The 17,507-nt window shown below is 40.1% G+C and overlaps 2 protein-coding genes across 2 annotated transcripts in view; both read left to right on the plus strand.

The window, feature by feature from the left end:
- The first annotated feature begins 6 nt into the window (after positions 1-6).
- LOC111649106 (serine/threonine-protein kinase Nek8-like) lies at positions 7-9,147 on the plus strand. The gene is made up of 9 exons (XM_023398874.2): positions 7-94; positions 925-1,072; positions 1,571-1,647; positions 2,462-2,579; positions 2,741-2,891; positions 3,466-3,629; positions 3,850-4,002; positions 5,946-6,104; positions 6,938-9,147. The coding sequence occupies exons 1-9, from the start codon at positions 8-10 to the stop codon at positions 6,964-6,966; spliced, it is 1,086 nt and encodes a 361-aa protein (XP_023254642.2). The 5' UTR covers position 7; the 3' UTR covers positions 6,967-9,147.
- A 615-nt stretch (positions 9,148-9,762) lies between these two features.
- The window catches only part of LOC111649109 (TNF receptor-associated factor 4), a 37,054-nt gene continuing 29,309 nt past the window's right edge, over positions 9,763-17,507 (plus strand). The window contains exon 1 of the mRNA XM_023398878.2: positions 9,763-10,292. Coding sequence (XP_023254646.1) covers positions 10,150-10,292 — 143 coding nt within the window. The 5' untranslated portion in view covers positions 9,763-10,149. The remainder of the gene's footprint in view (positions 10,293-17,507) is intronic.

The following is a 17,507-nucleotide window of genomic DNA, read 5'->3' on the forward strand; positions in this document are numbered from 1 at the left end:
CTTGCCAATGCTCAACACTGAGGTGCTTCAAGTGTCTCTGGGCCGCACTCAGAAGATGGGGGTCACCAAGTCAGGTCGTCTGATTACATGGGAGGTCTGTGTAAACCCTTCAGTTTTTTAATACATTTGCTTACTTGCTTACAAAGCTGCTTTTACAATTCCCTGATCTAACACATTACAAAGGAAATCCACCTGATAACACTGACTCACTGTCAAGCAACAGCTGTGATCTACTCTGCACTCCTGGGTCAACCTGTTGATGGACAATGATGGATCTTTTTGTAGTTTAACTGTTAATTTACCTAATATAATGCTTTGATATAATGCAGCCCAGTTCATCACCACTGCAAATTACAACCACAAGAATAAAAATATAGTTGAATTAATACCTCTGTGACAGTGTCAATCAAAACAAAACATTGTTTCTTTGTAAAAGTTGGAGTTTGTGGCTGAGCTATTGTGTTAGATTGCTGTAGTTTTTGCAGGTGTACCCAATCAAGGGGCCAATGATTGTATATGTACAACAGCTACAATACAGTACATAATTTTTTAAGCTGTTATCAATGGTAAAAAATGTGCTTTTGGTGTCAGCCTCTCAAAGAACTTCTTGTACTACTACTTGTAGACTTAAAGACCACATTACAGAGAACAATTGGTGTTAAAGAGGCAGTCATTGCAAATTCTTCACCAGCAGTTGCTGTAATAGTTCACAGTGCAAACAGTCACCAATAGTTGTTGAAAGCAACATGTTATTATGCATTTTCAGGGCTCTAAGAAACTCTAGGAAAATGTAGAAAATCAGCAACTGATTCAGAGTTAAATGAAGCAGGCTGGAGAATATTGGTACTTGGATTCTCACTCTCCTGACATAAAAACTAGTTATCTATCTGCACACAAAAGACTAATAACCATTAATTATCACAGGCTCCATCAGTTGGGTCTGGTGAGGCCAGTCTGCCTGGTGTGGTGGAGCAGATGCAGCCTCAGTTCATTTCTCGCTTCCTAGAGGGTCAGTCTGGAGTCACCATCAAATCCGTGTCCTGTGGAGATCTCTTTACCACCTGCATGACAGGTTGGTGCACTGTTACTTTCTAATAATTAGAGAGATCACAGCCATGCCCAGTCAGTCTAGCAAGAGGTTTATGTTATAGGAGATCAATTTTTATTCTGTGATTTGTGCCCTCACACACCACACCACAGGGCTGTGAAACAGTAAGGCAGCATTTCAAGATGCATATGAAAGTGTGTACAGTTCTTTTTTCCAGATAGTGTGGATCCATGTAAAGAAAACCTCTTCACGCTTACTTAGACATTTGGAAGTGCAATTTTTCTTGAGCTCAAACTTAGTCAGTGTTTTAGAAAGCTGTCATCAGTACGTCTCTCATTGCAAAGCAGATAACGCAGGATTAAAGACCCTTCCTCTCAGCTCAGTTGCATCACTTTTCACTGTAGTGACACAGATTAATGTGTGTTAGATAGGGATTACAAGCATTTTGTTGGTCCACAAAAGAATACACCTATAGTCATCAAATAGTACCTTTAATCCCTTCTTTTTATTTTCAATTTTCAGACAGGGGCATTATCATGACGTTTGGAAGTGGGAGCAATGGGTGTCTAGGACATGGTAACTTCAATGATGTAACACAGGTAAATATTTATAAATATATAAAGGAAAATATTTGAATGTTACACTCATTAAATGTACACTCAGTTACATGTGTATGAGATACACCCAAAGTATCTAGTCCAATACAACAGCCCTGCAATAAGTTTTACTGCTGTTTCTAATGTTTTTTACCTTATTTATATCAAGGAGGGTACACTAAGAAACAGCACCACAAACTGCAAAAAGACAATACAGTTGAATCAACACCTCTCTCAGTCTGTTTTATCGAAAAGTGATTATTGGGCTATAACCTTCATGCGGGAGGATTTATTGTGTGCCTGTTGTATGTGACTGTATTAGACTTAGCGAGGTGCCAAAACAGACCTACAGTGTTAGTCAGTACTACATTGCTTTATGATTTCCCATCACATGTAATTTAAAATCTTTTTTTAATTCAATACAATCTGCAGTAATACATCCATATGTCTCCCAAAGAAAAGTTTTTGCTTCATACTGATTGTTTTTATGAATCATGAATAAATCATTTTTGTTAAACGCTATGATGAGCATTTCCTGTCAAAGTATGTGTGGAAAGCCCTAAATTATGGCAAACATGCCTTAAAACGAAAAAAAACAACAAACCAAAATTTCAGACACTGTAGAACAGAATGTTCATTAAAAACATTTTTGGTGGAGAGAGGGGGGTGTGACATGCAACAAAGGTCCCCGGCTTGACTTACCTGTTAAACACTGTGCTACCAGGATGCTGCATCGCTACTGATTTTTACTAAAAATCTGACATGTAAAAATTAAAATGACAACCTTTCTTTTCTCTCTCTTTGTTTTCGTATTCAGCCCAAGATAGTTGAGGCCCTCCTCGGCTATGAGCTGGTTCAGGTGTCATGTGGTGCTTCCCACGTTCTCGCCGTGACCAATGAAAGAGAAGTATTTGTCTGGGGAAGAGGAGACAATGGTATAGTAAATAAACCAGTTGTTTTCTAACTCACTCAATCTCCCTTGGTATTCTCCTTTTGTTGTTTGTTTATTATATGTGACTGATTTATGACAGCAGCACATCAGCACACAGATTGATTGCTGGGTCTCTGGCCTTGTTTCTCTTGCTCTGTCTGGAAGGTCGCCTTGGGCTTGGCACCCAAGACACCCACAACTCTCCGCAGCAGGTGTGTTTACCTGTGGAATTTGAGGCCCAGAGGGTAATGTGCGGAGTTGACTGCTCCATGATTATCAGCACTCAGTACACGATCCAGGCATGTGGAAGCAACAGGTAATTATTCTACTTTTTGACCATTATTCTCAGTAAACACTGACTGACTGGTGCTAATAATCAGCAGTAAAACATACCTCATTTCATGTTTAAGAAGAGGACATCACCACTGTATGTTTTCAGAAAGCCGTTTTGTGAAAGTGATCTTCTGTTGATAACACCCAGTAAAATGATACCTCCCACAGATCATTGTATGGTTCAAATAATTTCATGTGCATGGGGGTGGTTGTAGATTAAAGGTCCACAGAGATATTTTCTTTGTGCACAACCTGTGAGACAGCATTCTCCTAAAGTGACAAACACTTTGTTTTCTGACATTGTTAATCCCTTACTCTCAGGGAGGTTAAGGACAGGATGTGTAGGAGTACAAATTCAAAACCTGTAGCTCAGCAGCAACCCACATGAGAAAGGGAAACAGGAATGAAAAATCTTAAAGGATCTTGTCACAAATATATGTTTATGTAGGTTCTGTATATCTAAATCATTATTTAAAAGCATTGAATAATTACTGTTATTTTGTGTCAACACTGTTTTAGTTTTTAATACTTAGATTTTGTTGTTTTGTTGTGGTCAGGTTCAACAAGCTTGGCTTGGATAAGATAACAGCTGGAGAGGAACCAAATCCCTCAAATCAGGTGGAAGAAGTTCATTCTTACACTCCTGTCCAATCAGCCCCACTCAACAGTGAAAAGATAGTTTACATTGACATTGGAACGGCCCACTCTGTTGCTGTTACAGGTAAAGAAATTCCCAGTATTATGTTATAACCATGTTTTTGTAGCAGTACAATACATCTCTGTGATTGTCTCCATGAGCACACTATCCATCCCTTGTACTCATGTTATTAACAATGTTTGTTCCTCAGACCTTCATCACCTTCATCTTCAAGTCAATATAGACAAAAACATTTTTGTCATGAGATTTGTATCACCACTTTCAACCACATTGTCTTCTCTAGAAAGGGGTCATTGTTTCACCTTTGGCAGTAACCAACATGGCCAGATGGGCTGCAGTTCCCGTCGTAGCAGCCGTGTGCCATACCTGGTACCTGGCCTACAGTGTATCACCATGGCTGCTTGTGGAGATGCTTTCACCTTAGCTATTGGATCTGGTGAGTAGAAGGAACTCTATGGGATATTTAAACCTGTTTTTAAAGGTTCTGCACATCTCCTCGGGTGTTGTACGCTGACAACACTAGACAAAGGGGACAAAAATAGCTTGGATAGGGTTACAAACATAAAGTACAGTAGCTAGTATGGTTAACATGGCTAACAACAGCAGTGAACAAAGTTGTAATTTATGCAGGGTTCTATCAAAGATGTTACTGTTATTAATGTCATTGCACTCACTGCAGCCAAACCAGTTCCTCTTCTCTGCTGCTTGTATATTGCCACAGTGCAGTTATAAAACAAGAATATAAGCAAACAAGTACTGTATGTCTGCGAAGCTATTTTGGTCACAATCAGGTGTTTTGTGAAAACAGGAGACTTTCGTTTTTAACAAAGTGTCACTGTACAAATGAAACTGATAGCCTACTGATCATTTTCAGTCTCCACTGAAAGTCTGACTACTTACTACTTATATATATATGCACCCAAAGCTTTGATTTTGGCAGTAAGTAAAAGCATATTTTTTTCCTGTCTGAGAGATCCACCCCACTCCATGGAGAGCCTCACAATTTCACATGTTAGAAATAGTCAGATATAACTAAACTGAAATCAGATTGAATCGAAAGCAGATTTCGGTCTGACTGACTTTCGGTCAGACTGACTCATGTCACTTTCATATAATTTGGGATGGATGGTATGATTGCAGAGTTGGTTGAGTAAGGACTAAAATACTGAGTATTGACAATACAACACCATATCTATCAAATGTGGGTTTAATTACATTGACCAACAGTCTTTGGCAGGTATGAAGTGTCTATATTTGTTTGGTTTGGTTTTCAGGCACTTCCCTGTTATTATCGGGGTTTCCTATTTGTAATTATGACTTGGAATTTGATGTGAGCACTGTTTACAAGTCGAAAACTGCAAATGACACAAACATGACATTAGAGGATGTCTAATAAACCAAATTAGGTGAAATCACCCAGATGTGTGCAGGGCCTTACTTGAAACTGTTCCTCTTCATTCAAGAAAACTCTTATATCTGAAGAAGTCCACTGACCAAATAATGAACACACATATGGTATGTTGTAAAAATAGATGATGGGAATTTGGTGACTTTGCATTAAAATAGTTGCTGTTATGCAGCTGACTTTAGATGTTACCAAAAAACACAAAAGAGACATTTTCAAAAAGTAAACACTTTATTTTCACTCAGTGTTAATCCCTCACTGAAAACGGTTGTTTAGAGCTGTGTATGAGGAGGAGACGCACGAGTAAACACAACAGGTTTCATCTCAGCTCTGAATAGAGACAACATTTTTCAGATATCTGTGGTTTAGCTGCTTTCGAAGAGAAAGAGGAGGATTCTGGGATACTGAGGACAGTGCATTTTAAACTATGTCGCCGCACGACCGTAGTGTAACTTTAACTCAAAAACAAAGCTGATTAAATGTTCACTGTGATGGATTTTGTCACTCAAACGAGTTTCAAGTCTCTGCAAGTTTATTTTCATGTCAAACAGAGTTGAAAGTTTAAAGCTAATGGTTACATGGAACATATGTTGTGCTTTGGAAAATGGTTAGCAGTCATGTAAACTACTCCGGGGTTTCAGCTAATGGGCTAAAACCATTGGTTTGGTCCTCTAAACACTTGGGTTAACAAATAGGTAACAGACGTGTGTGTTTCGAAATGTGCGTTTTGTTCTTAAAGCTAAGGGTAAAATGGTAAAATGTCATATGGTGCCAGTGCTTGACTCCCTGGTGAGAAAGCCAGCAGTGCCAGCCATGCCTGTAGGTGTCCTTTGTTAGAGAAGAGCTTTGTTCAGCTTCCTATGGATGGTGCCATTATGCTGCCACTGCAGGAGAGATAGAGCCGTCACTTACAGATTTGTGTGGATTAATGTTAAGAAACAGCAACCAGCTCCTTGTTCTCCTGTTTTCCACAGAAGGGGAGGTGTACACCTGGGGAAAGGGGGCCCGTGGCCGCCTCGGTAGAAAAGAGGAGGATTCTGGGAAACCAAAGGCGGTGCAGCTTGACGAGAGTCACCCGTTCACAGTGACATCAGTGGCATGTTGTCATGGCAACACTCTGCTGGCAGTGAAACGTAATATTTTGCTTATTACCCTTTGTTAACAAACACGGTAAGATGTTGGGATGTGGTGAAATCTGACAAAGAGGGTACTAATCCCCCAGATGAAAGACGTGAGACAAGCCTCCCTCAGAGAAGCATGTTTTTCTGTGTAGAATTGTGAAAACACTCATTTTTAAGTTTAAAAGCTTGGTGGCTAAAACATGACTACAGCTTTATTTCACACAGTCTTTGCATCTGACAGGCGGTGTGGTGAGGCGCTCTGTTTACATAAACTATTTCCTTTTGGCCATATTGAAACTCGTTTAGAATCTGCATGCCAAAAGTAATAATTCAGTCCAATTTTGCATTGTGGTTATTGATTTTAGACTGAACTGAATAATGTGGCCACAGGCCTCTTACTGAGAAGACATTAATTCACCTATTTGTACCCCATTCCCCTACAGTGATAGTGCACAAGCCAGAGATTCTGATGTAAACTGAAAAACAGTGAAGGTGGGATTAAATCGTCCCTCTACAGTCCAAATTGAAAATAGCTGCAGATTTAGAGATTAAACTGCACCACAATTTAATAAGTAATACAGATGTTGGTAATCCTTGCTACAAGCTACAGAGTTGCTGTTTGGCCAAGGTGGCATGTTCAGATTCCTTTTTTATCCAAAACTCAAAGACATTCAGTTTACTCTCAGATACAATGAAGAAAACATTTGAGAAGATGGAACCAGTAACTTTTCGGTATTTTTGCTCATTATCAAAATAGGTGGCAATTCTGTCGATCAAGTAATTGATTAATTGACTAGTAATTTCAGCTTGACTGACATTCTACCCTTTGCTCCATCTTGTTTCAGCTTTGCTTGAGGAACCTGTCCCAAGATGATTTTGTCCTGAAAACAAACCCACACCCACTCAGCAGTCGTCATGAAGCCCTGTGGTGGCGTGAGGTGAAGGACAGCTTCCTCTGAATACTCCTCCCAGAGGCCCATCTGCACTGCATTTGAAAGATTCCTTTTCATACTGCAGCTGCGGCCTCAGATTGTCACTTGGTCTTTCCTCTCTATCAGTTTTTTTTCTTTCAGGAATGAATGTTTGTTTCATTCTGTGACTTGATATCATGGAGCAAAGCACAGAAAAGGTCGAAAACTGACTGTTTCTGCAGGTGTAGCTCACAACAGCTGGTTAAAGGGATGTTGTAACACTTACTGAAACCGGATTGCAGGAAGTCATTAGGAGGCTTTCATGTGGTGAACTATTGTCCTCTCTCACGTGCAGGATAAGCATGATAAACCATGAAAGGTCAGTGAAAGCCAAACTGGTTTGAGCTCTCTTGAGCAACTGGTGAATGCAATGATACAATGCACAGAAACGAAAAGAATGAAGCCACTTGAGAGTTCATCAGTCAGCTGAACCAAACACATTAATCTTGATCAGGTCGTCAGTGGTCACATTGTGCTTTATTGGATTAGTCCTCCAATACATTTGTAACTCAACAGCAGTGTTCAGACCAGATAACGACGTGTTGTTTAAGGTTAGACTGAACCAAGACTTTATGGTGTTGAAGAGGCTGTGGCTGTGTCCGAAATCACTCCCTCATCCACTCATTCACTACTGCCTTATAGTTTTGTCTATAGTGAGAAGTAAATAGAGATTTCCAACACTTATGAATCATCGACATATTGCTATTTACATTCACTGACAACTGACAACCTGGACTATGAGATTGTTAGTCGTAAATACTTTTGTATGAATCTTTCAGGGTACTATATAGAGTGTAATTGTCACCGTTCGACACTTTGGACACTCAGAAAATGGCGGACAGTAAATATAGTGCACTACAATGCAAATAGGGAGTGATATTTCAAATGAGATTGCATATATGATGGTGTAAACTGTGTTTATAGGGTGACCAAAGACTGTTGAGAAAAGAAAACTGCCAAAGCAGAAGCCCATGTATGCCGAGCAGTGGTGAAGTAGTACTCAGATCTTTTACTTAAGCAGAAGTAGCAACACCACGATGTAGAAAGGCTGTGTTACACGTTAAAGTACAAAAGTATTATCAGCTTGATTTTGAAGGATTATAATTATTGATGCATTCATGTGTAAGCATCGCTGATGTTGCAGCTGGTAAAGGTGTGGCTAATTTAAAGTACTAACTTAATCTATAATAATACATCATTATTTATTAGTGATTATATTGTTGTATTAATGATCTGGATCAGCAAAGTAACTTAAGGTGCCATATAAATTTAGTGGAGTAAAAACAACAATGTTTCCCTCTGAACAGTAGTGAAGTAGTAGTAGTATACTGTACCGTAAAATGGAAATACTCAAGTAAAGTACAAAGATTATTTTTGTACTACTATTATTTTTCTAGTGTTCAAGCTTTCTTCTCTTGTTGGTGGACATCTGAAATCAAATTCTGAACAGCATAAACCTGCAGCCTGAGAAAGAAATCCTGTGGTAAATGTTATGTATGTATATTAGTGTATGTCAGACCAGAGGACAGTTCCACTGTGGATAAGCTTTAAATTAGAGACAATTAGGTTTTCAGAAAGGCAACATATAATGCATTACAAAAGCTGCTGAAATGAGTGTTTGGGTAAAAAGACAGAGAAAATCCATATCTTAACTGGGAAGTTCAACCTTAAAAAAAAAAAAACTAGTTATACATCACCACCTTAAAATGATGAGGTTAGTCTGACAGTCTTATATACCTTGGCTTTATACTGCCCCCACAATCTTATTCTTACATTAATCACTTGATTCATTATGTAATTTCCTTTATAATTTGCTCAGATTAATTAACAGTTGGTGTGATTGTTGTGATGATTATTATATATTCAGTTAATATATATTAATGTACATCTGTCCTTTAATGTATTCATAAAGATTTTAATAGCTTTTGCTTGTTTTTCCAACTGTAATCACATTGTAACAGTAATTATTACTTATTTAAGATGTGTTCACACCTTTTCTGAGGACATGGATCCTTTATCATTGTTGTCTTGTATGATGATGTAATGATGATGTAATCTGGTGGCAATACAGCAGGTGAAAATGATCTAAATGTGTGGATGTGCTCTTTATTTCCACTGTCAAAAGACATGTCCAGTTGGTTATTATTATTTATTTCATTTTTTTTTCCAGTGTAAAGGTTTTATTTTCCTCATGTAAATAGTCAACATTTTAACATTCTGAGAAAAAAATACTATTTTGCTTCAATGTGCTTGCTTTCTGTACCACCAGAGGGCATCCATCACCTCTGACTGCTCTAGGTTTCTGAATGAGGTTGTTTTTTTGTTTTTTTTATTATTCATGTTATATATTTATTTGATGTATACCTTAATAACCAGACCTTCCACTTCCGATTTCAGTCAGCCTAAGTAAGACTGCCGTTTTAATATATCTAAAGTCAGAAGCAGCTTTTGTGTGTTAACTGAGGTAAACAGGGTTTTACTTGACAATTAAATAATAAATATTAAGTATGGGCTTGGGAAAACAAACAGCGCATCTCATTAGAGGCCACTGCAGCCAGACAAAAGCCCAATTAAAGATCCATAAAGGGAGATCAGAGGGATAAAATGGTGTGAGCAGTGTTTCAGCTTCTTGACTCCTCCTGCGTGGAGGAGGAGGCGGGACTCGGTGCACCTAAACAGACGGAGGGGTTATGCATTGTGCTCAGTGTGTCAGTACTGCATCCACAGAGGAGGAGAGGGGGAGAGGGCCACACAGCAGCACTGCCGGCCACAATAAAGCCTGAGTTTGCAGAGAGACACGGGGGCTTACAGGACGAATCTGTGATCATTTCTGCAGCGTTTTCTGGACTGTGTAGTCTTGCGCTTTTGCTGCCATCAGTCTCCGGGCTGCAGGGGGAGAAGCTGGGGAGGACTCGCCTCCCTGAAAAAGCCCGATCTGTCGGTGGTGGAAGGGACGTGATATGAACCCCTCGTCGGCTTGAACGGCGGTGCAGCTGAATATCCCCGTTTTCCGGAGGATCGGGAGGACATTTTAAACCTTTAACCTGCAGCTTAAGGCCCGAGAAATATCCACAGAACCCGCAGCGATGCCCGGGTTTGACTACAAGTTTCTGGAAAAGCCAAAGAGACGGTTCCAGTGTCCGCTCTGCAGCAAGGCGATGCGGGAGCCGGTCCAAGTGTCTACCTGCGGACACCGTTTCTGTGACACCTGTCTGCAAGAATTTCTAAGGTACAATGTGTGTATGCTTTTGTGTGTGTTTGTGATTTTGTGTGTGTGTGTGTGTGTGTGTGTGTGTGTGTGTGTGTGTGTGTGTGTGTACAGAGGAGAAAGAGAAAGATCCACCTCTCTAAAGGCGATACCGGAGACTACAGCCTTGTCTAGTTTCGGTCGAGCAACAGTAAATAAAGGATGTGTAGGTGTGTCCTCCTCACTTTTCCTCATTAGGTTTTTTTACATGTTTTATGTCGCTACAGTGCAATAACAGAATATGAGGCCTGATTTGACCCCCCCCCCGGGTTCAGGTGTGTTTGCTCCTAAACATCCTCACTACATGTGCATACAAAACAACACTGGTGATGAGCCCATGCAGGTGTTTTTTACGACAGGTAGAGGAGGTGGTTTTTGTTGTTGTGACCACATCGTGCACGAGGGCTTGAAATGCTGCAAATGATCATTTAGTGTCTTCTTCTACTCTGTCTGTCATGCTGTGGTGTTTGTGTCCTGTAGAGGGCCACTGCCTCCTCATCCTGTCTGTGTTTTGGCCCTGGGGTGGCTGAGTTTGTATGAGGTAGAGGAGGTGTGTGTGTGTGTGTGTGTGTGTGTGTGTGTGTGTGTGTTAGAGATTCTGCCTTGAGTCAAGGATTAGACCGATTCCTTCATCAGTGTCAGTCAGAGTGCTTGGGGGGGGGCACTGAGGGACCTTTCACTCCGAGGTCAGCAGTCTGACAGAACCCCAGCTCACCTCCTCACCTCCTAATCTGCTGAACATTGAAGTCTGTGTTAAGACTTGTAGAAAGAAGGTCTTTGTTTTAACTTTGAGGATGACATCGTCACAAAACAGTCACTAAAAGGAAAATCGTGCAGTGTACTGAATCTCAGGTGGACCTGATGTGTAAAAAACTTGTTTTCAAGGCTTTTGTACTGTAGCATCAGGTTGTCATGAACCAAACTGACCGAAACAGGCCACTGCTTATATTCTGTTTGCATAATTTAATTAATTGCAAATTTGTTAGAAATTTGCACCACTGAAATACAGAATCAATTGTGACAGGTCGTCCATCCTCCACCTTGTGGCCTTATCTTGTAGTGATTATGTGTCGAAAGCTGTTTTTAAGACTAAATTCTATATTAAAATTTTCTCTGTGTATCAAGTAACATTCAACAACTTAAAAAATGTTGAGTTTATTTTCTCAGAAAACAGGGGAAACATGCAAATGTTCACATTTAAGAAGCTGGAACAAATTAATTGTTGGCACTTTTACTTAAAAATAAAAAAATACCTTAAACTTAAAACTCAGTTATTAAGATTGTTGCCAATTAATTTTCTTACAGTCTACTAATCAGTTAGTCATTTATATATATTTCAGCCTTAGTGTACTGTGGTTTCTGGGTGCCTAATGAAACTCTTGTGAACAATGGAGGTCAATAGGGGCCTAATGACAAATTTTTGCCCTGTGGCAACAATAGAGGGTTAATCAGGCCATTGATGGAGCAGATAACCTCATGTGTCTGTTAATTTATCTCTTTATGTGGTGTTTAATGGGACACATTTGTCCATGAGAAAGAGCTCCACTCTCTCTTTGAGGAGAGGGATACTATCTTACATCCACATGAATAGTGTTAACTCCATTAAAATTGAGCTTTTATTGTCTTGTCAAAGCCAAACTAAGGACATACATTATGTGCATATCAAAACAAAAAGTTTGTCACTGAATCTTTTCTCCCAAAAATCTTAAATTGCAGGTCTGAGAAGTGGTTTTCTTCCACAGGCCACTGAGATTAATCAATTCAAAAATGTTCAGGAAGAAAACAGATTGTGAGAAAGGGAGTCCTGTTTGCTTTTGGGCAGTACAATATGGGGCTGCAACTAATGATCGTTTCATCGTTAATTGCCCTGTAATTTATTTTCTCAATTAATCAACTTGTTATTTTGTTTATAAAATGTCAGAAAATATTGAAAAAAAAATAAAAAATCAAGTCAAAGACGTTGCCTTCAAATGTGTCTCATCAATGATCAATGGTCAAAAAATCCCAACTTACCAGTTTACAAATCTTCTCATTGGAGAATCTTGAACAAGCAAATGTTTGACAATTTTAACTTTACATTAAATTTTTACTGGAGCGTCGATCAGACAAGGAAAACTCAGCACTCAAAAAAAAAAAAAAAAGAGCATTTCACAGCCCTACCTGTACCTGTGAGCCTTTGTATGCATGACACAGTGATAAAAGCTTCATTCATTTATTCCTTTGTTGTGAATGAAAGTGGACATTCTTTATTAACACACAGAGCGAGCGTACCAATGTTGTTATGGTTACTGAATCATTTCTAGATGATTTACAGTAGAACATCAGGCCCTGTATTGTAGATATCACCAGTGTTGATGTGTTGTGTGATTCGTATCAGAGCGTCAATGATGATATGGAAAGATAAAGAGAAAGACAAAACCTCACCTCTTGTGGAGCAGCTGACTGTCTGCAGTTCTGAATCATATTACTTCTCCTCAAGCCTTAAAGCTCTTGAATATAAGTTAAATATAGCATTTTAATTGTTAAATTCAGTTTTACGAGTCGTAAAAATGCTGTGGTTTCTTGCTTTGCTGGATTCTTACTTAGAGATCGGCTCAGTCTGACTGCTCTGCAGTTGTTGGGAGTTTTATTTCAGTTACAAAATGTGTCTTGCTGCTGTTTAACTATAAGCGGCACGGAGAAAGATATTAAAATATCTTCAGTTTCAGTTGATGAAACTTGAAAACACCCTGAGGGAAACTCAAATTAATAAGCCAACACTTGCCATCAGGAAAGCAGAATATCTAATCTAATAGAAAGATGAAATCAACGCGTTTTGCCTGTCACGAACTTCTGTTAGGAAAACGGACAGGAGGGAGGTGGATATGTGGATTAATGATGTAAATGCATGAACCACTCTGTCGTGAGTTGCTGGTTTGTACCTTGAGTCATCAGGAAGCCTCCTCTGGCTTACTGAACAGCAGCAAATTGCATCTGGCTGAAAAGCAGAGATTCAGCTAAACAAAGCGAGCGAGGGAGGAACAGCGTTCAGTGCTGATCAATGAGTTTGGCCCGACGCTTTGTCTGCCTCATCCTGCCCGCCTCCGTGTTCGTCCTCCAGTTTACGCTCCATTTTTTTTTTTTTTTTTGTGACTCCCACAGACTCAGTGAATTATCTGAAGTTTCACAACTTTTTTAAGTTTTTAGTTGAGTAACTGTGTGCTGCTGTTTGGTCAGGATGAGTGCACATGTGATGATTCCTCCCTGTCTGACCTGCATGACCAAAGATGGAGCAATGTCTGAGAGACTGATGAGCTTGACAGCTTGGTACAATAAGTGCACATTCCTGCAATAAGATCATACTTCTTAAGGCATTTATAAGTTTTAACTAATGGCTTTATTAAGGGTTAATAAATCATTTACGAATGCTTTAGAGATCCCTTTCAATGGTTAGAGAATGTGACCACTTAATTAGGTAAAAACACTGAAGACAATCTGATAAAAGATCCACACAATATTAACACTTGCATTTGCAGAATTGACGATTAAAACTGTTTATTAATGATTATTTATGAAGTGGAAGCTGCTATATAAACAGATTGACAATACGGTAAAACACAGCTGTAATGATAATTGTTCACGAATACTGTACATGTATAAACACTTACAAATGTCCCTCTATCTGCATAGAACTACATTATAGTGCTATAAACCATATGCTGCTTATAAAAGTGGAATAGGGCGAGGTTAAGTAAAGTGTAAACAATAAGATAATGTTTGAATTCGGGGACGACTGTTTCTTGAGAAAGGATTGCTAACACTGAAGCAATGCCATGCAGCAGCATTCTTCTGTGGCTTGTTGCAACAGAGCAGCGAGCTCTGGAGACAGCGACACAGCCGTCGGTGTGAAAGCGGGCAGACTCGGATGGCAAGCCCGGACTGGATGTTACACAGCCTTCAATAATTACGGGAAAAAAGATCAACCTAGTTTGCACAATGGGCAAAGCATTAGCTAACGACTGTCTGTCAGCCTCAATAAACTTGAACTCCCCTCACAAAAGATGCGTGCGCTCGATGGCCAAGGGAGTTGAACGTGGCCTTGACTGGCACACTTTGTCAATTAAAGAGGCAACAGTGCAGCCAGTCTGTATGTCAGTGTGGCTGAGGGCGGAGGAGCCTCTGCAATATCGTCTGCTGCAGTTTTTAAATGTTTTTTGTAAACTTTATTGTACCTGAGAAGCGGACCAGGAAATCTCGTTAAAGCGACAACTGTAACATGTTGGCTTCTGATCTTATCGGTGATCAGCTTTAATCAAATCTGCAGATATAAATATTAAGTCATTAATAAAGAGCTTTAACATAAAATATGTTTTATAATGTATTGGTTTAAAACCATAATATAAAGTATTTATTAATTAAATCTATTGTAACTCCTCTTTTGAAATCACATTACAGCTGCATTTTACTGTATTGTCGTTCATTATCTGTTAATACAGCCGTTTGCACTCATAGGCATCCACTTACATCTGCTCACAACTATATTATAGTGTGTTATAAGCCATTTATTATATGTTTATGTGCTGCTTATAAATGCTGCATAGGGGCAGTGTGAGTTATTTTAGAAAGGGTTAATCCTGTATTTTCACTTCAAAGAAAGTCAAAATAAAGTGAAATGTCCCTGAGAGGCACTCAAGGAAACACATGAATTGTTCTTACTTCACCGTGTCTGAGCGCTGAAAGGAGCCGGTGTGTGTCTGTGTCCACAGGCATGTTAGCATGTGATGCTAATGGGATGTGTTCCCACCCTGGGGAGGAATGTCTAAATACTCTGCAGCAGCAACAGCAGTCCTGGAGGCTTCCTCCGCTCTGAGGGAGAGTCATGGGGTAAAATCTGCCCAGCCCTGCAGCTTTAACACAATCTGCAATCACATATGAGTCACATGCTTCAACAATTCAGTGCGCGCTGAACGGGGCGGGCCTTTGTTTTAACAACACTGCCTCTTTAATAAAGGAGAATAACACTTAATGGTATGTAACACAATTTCCTTCACTGTGTGAGGGCTAAGTAGGGCTTATTGCCGCGCCACACATGCCAGGCCTCATGGCTCATCAGTCCTGGGTCTGCCGAGCCAGAGTACTGCCACGCAATGTGACAGTGTTGTCTCTGTGGGGATGATGCAGTGCTGGGCCACGGCCTTGACAGCGGTGTAATTGGTTTGTTCAGCTCGGGAGCTTCTTCCTACAGGCCTCCACGTAGTCGTATGTAGTGCAACTGCTGACTTACCCAGAGTCACGAGGAGCTCCAAAGTGGGCTAATGTGAGAATTTTTCATGGCTCGATTATTCACTGTCCAGAAGCCAGGGAAGTGTTTTTTGGAATGGGCCGTGATTCATTTTAACTTTAGTAGTTTTTTTTTTTCTCAGTGATGGAGGTGATACTCATTTTTTTTCTGCTGTGCTCTCCCACATTTTTATCATCTGAATGCCCTGGCGCACAACCCAGCAGCATTACAAGTACTACAGCCAAACGCCCCCTCCCTCTTTTACTCTTCCTCCAACAGCCACTGTCTCTTATTTGAATATGTGTGGGTTTACTTTCGTGGAAGGAAAAACTGATGTAGGGTTTATAAGGTTAAAATAATGACTAGGGCTGCAGCTAGTAATTATTTTCATAATAGATTAATCTGTTGATCGTGTCGTCACTGAAATGTCCAGAAACCTTCGCAACTTTGCAAAGCTGAACACGACATCTTCAAATGTCTTCTCTTGTTTGACCAAAAGTCCAAATATCCAAACATATTTATTTTCCAATAATATATGACAAAGAAAAGCAAGAAATTGTCTTGTCTCTACAAAGGGTGATGTATTAGAAAGTGGCAGAGAATCTAACAACAGATGTGATCAGAGATGTGTTTGGCTATAGCCAGATTTCTCTCCTTTTTAAACACATGATAAATCCACTTCTGTCCATTGTGCGTGCAGCCGTGCAGAAGGACGTATAGAGCGGCACTTTAGTCGCTGTGACGGGGCGTTTCTTTAAGGGCTAAATGGAGCTGTGTTGCATTGGTGCCCAATGTTGTGTGTCAGCCTGGCACTTGAAGCAGCTGGGGCTTTGTGTCTCAGTGGGTATCTGTATCTGAATAGGACCGATGCCACGGATGGCTGATAAATGACTGTGTGTTCATTACCATCCCCATCCCTCAGCCCCATCACAGAGACATTCACAGTCCCCCGCAGGTGTCCGAAGGCTGCACAGGCGTCCTGGGTCCAGATCCGGAGAGTTCGGGGGGACATCAGTGTCCCATCCTTCTCTGACGACAACGGTGGTCAGTGAGCTGCGCACAGAGAGATGCTGTGTTCAGCTGAGTGAAAGCCCTCGGGCCTCTCCGCTCTGCACTTTGGGCTCTGTGAAGGCTTCTTGGAGCTGTGCACTGAGGCTGCTGTCAGCTGATGTACTTGGGGTGACAGAGCTGGAAACAGCCCAGTAAGTTTTAACACATCAATGCATAGAAGGAGCCACTCACTCAGAGAAGAGAGAAGGAAATAAAAAAAAAAAAAATGCCTGCGAGATACAGCAGCATTTGTGTGAAAGAAGAACAGTCAGTGCTCTATGCTCTGCCTAAATGTAGCTACACTTCCATGATGTTCAGCACCTGTAAAGTCAAGAGACAAACCTCAACTGCTGGAAAGCTGTGCCGCCTACTCTTTTCTCTTTTTCTACCTGAAGTGAATAGCAGGGAAGTCAGTCAGTCAGTCAGTGACTGAATATTCCTGAACTTTACACGTCACCACCCTCCTGGACTTTGAAACTAATGATCATATGAGAAGTCTCTGATCTTTAAAGTTTAACGTGGATGTTTTTACTTCCCACTGCTTCAGGCGTATTACTGTCTGAATTAAGACATACAGATCCGGCAGCAAAGGCCTTTTAACACCAAGCTTGCTAGAGTTTTTTATTCAAAATATGGACTATGACTCATGGACTGTGGGTTCAGTTTGAGTAATACCGAAGGATGTTCAATTTGCTGTCAAAGAAGAGAAACAGAAAATATTCACAGCTGAGGAGCTGGAACTTGTGATGTTTTGATGTTTTTGCTTTAAAAAATTACTAATTGATTATTCAAAAAACAATACAGTACATAAACATCTGATCAATCGCAACCCTTTAAGGTCTCCTCTGCTTATGATAATATATTAATTACAGATCATTTTGTCTGTA

This window comes from Seriola lalandi, unplaced genomic scaffold, assembly GCF_002814215.2.
Source record: "Seriola lalandi dorsalis isolate HSWRI2012SDOR001 ecotype SW California unplaced genomic scaffold, Sedor1 jcf7180002049955, whole genome shotgun sequence".
Taxonomy (NCBI): Eukaryota; Metazoa; Chordata; class Actinopteri; order Carangiformes; family Carangidae; genus Seriola; species Seriola lalandi.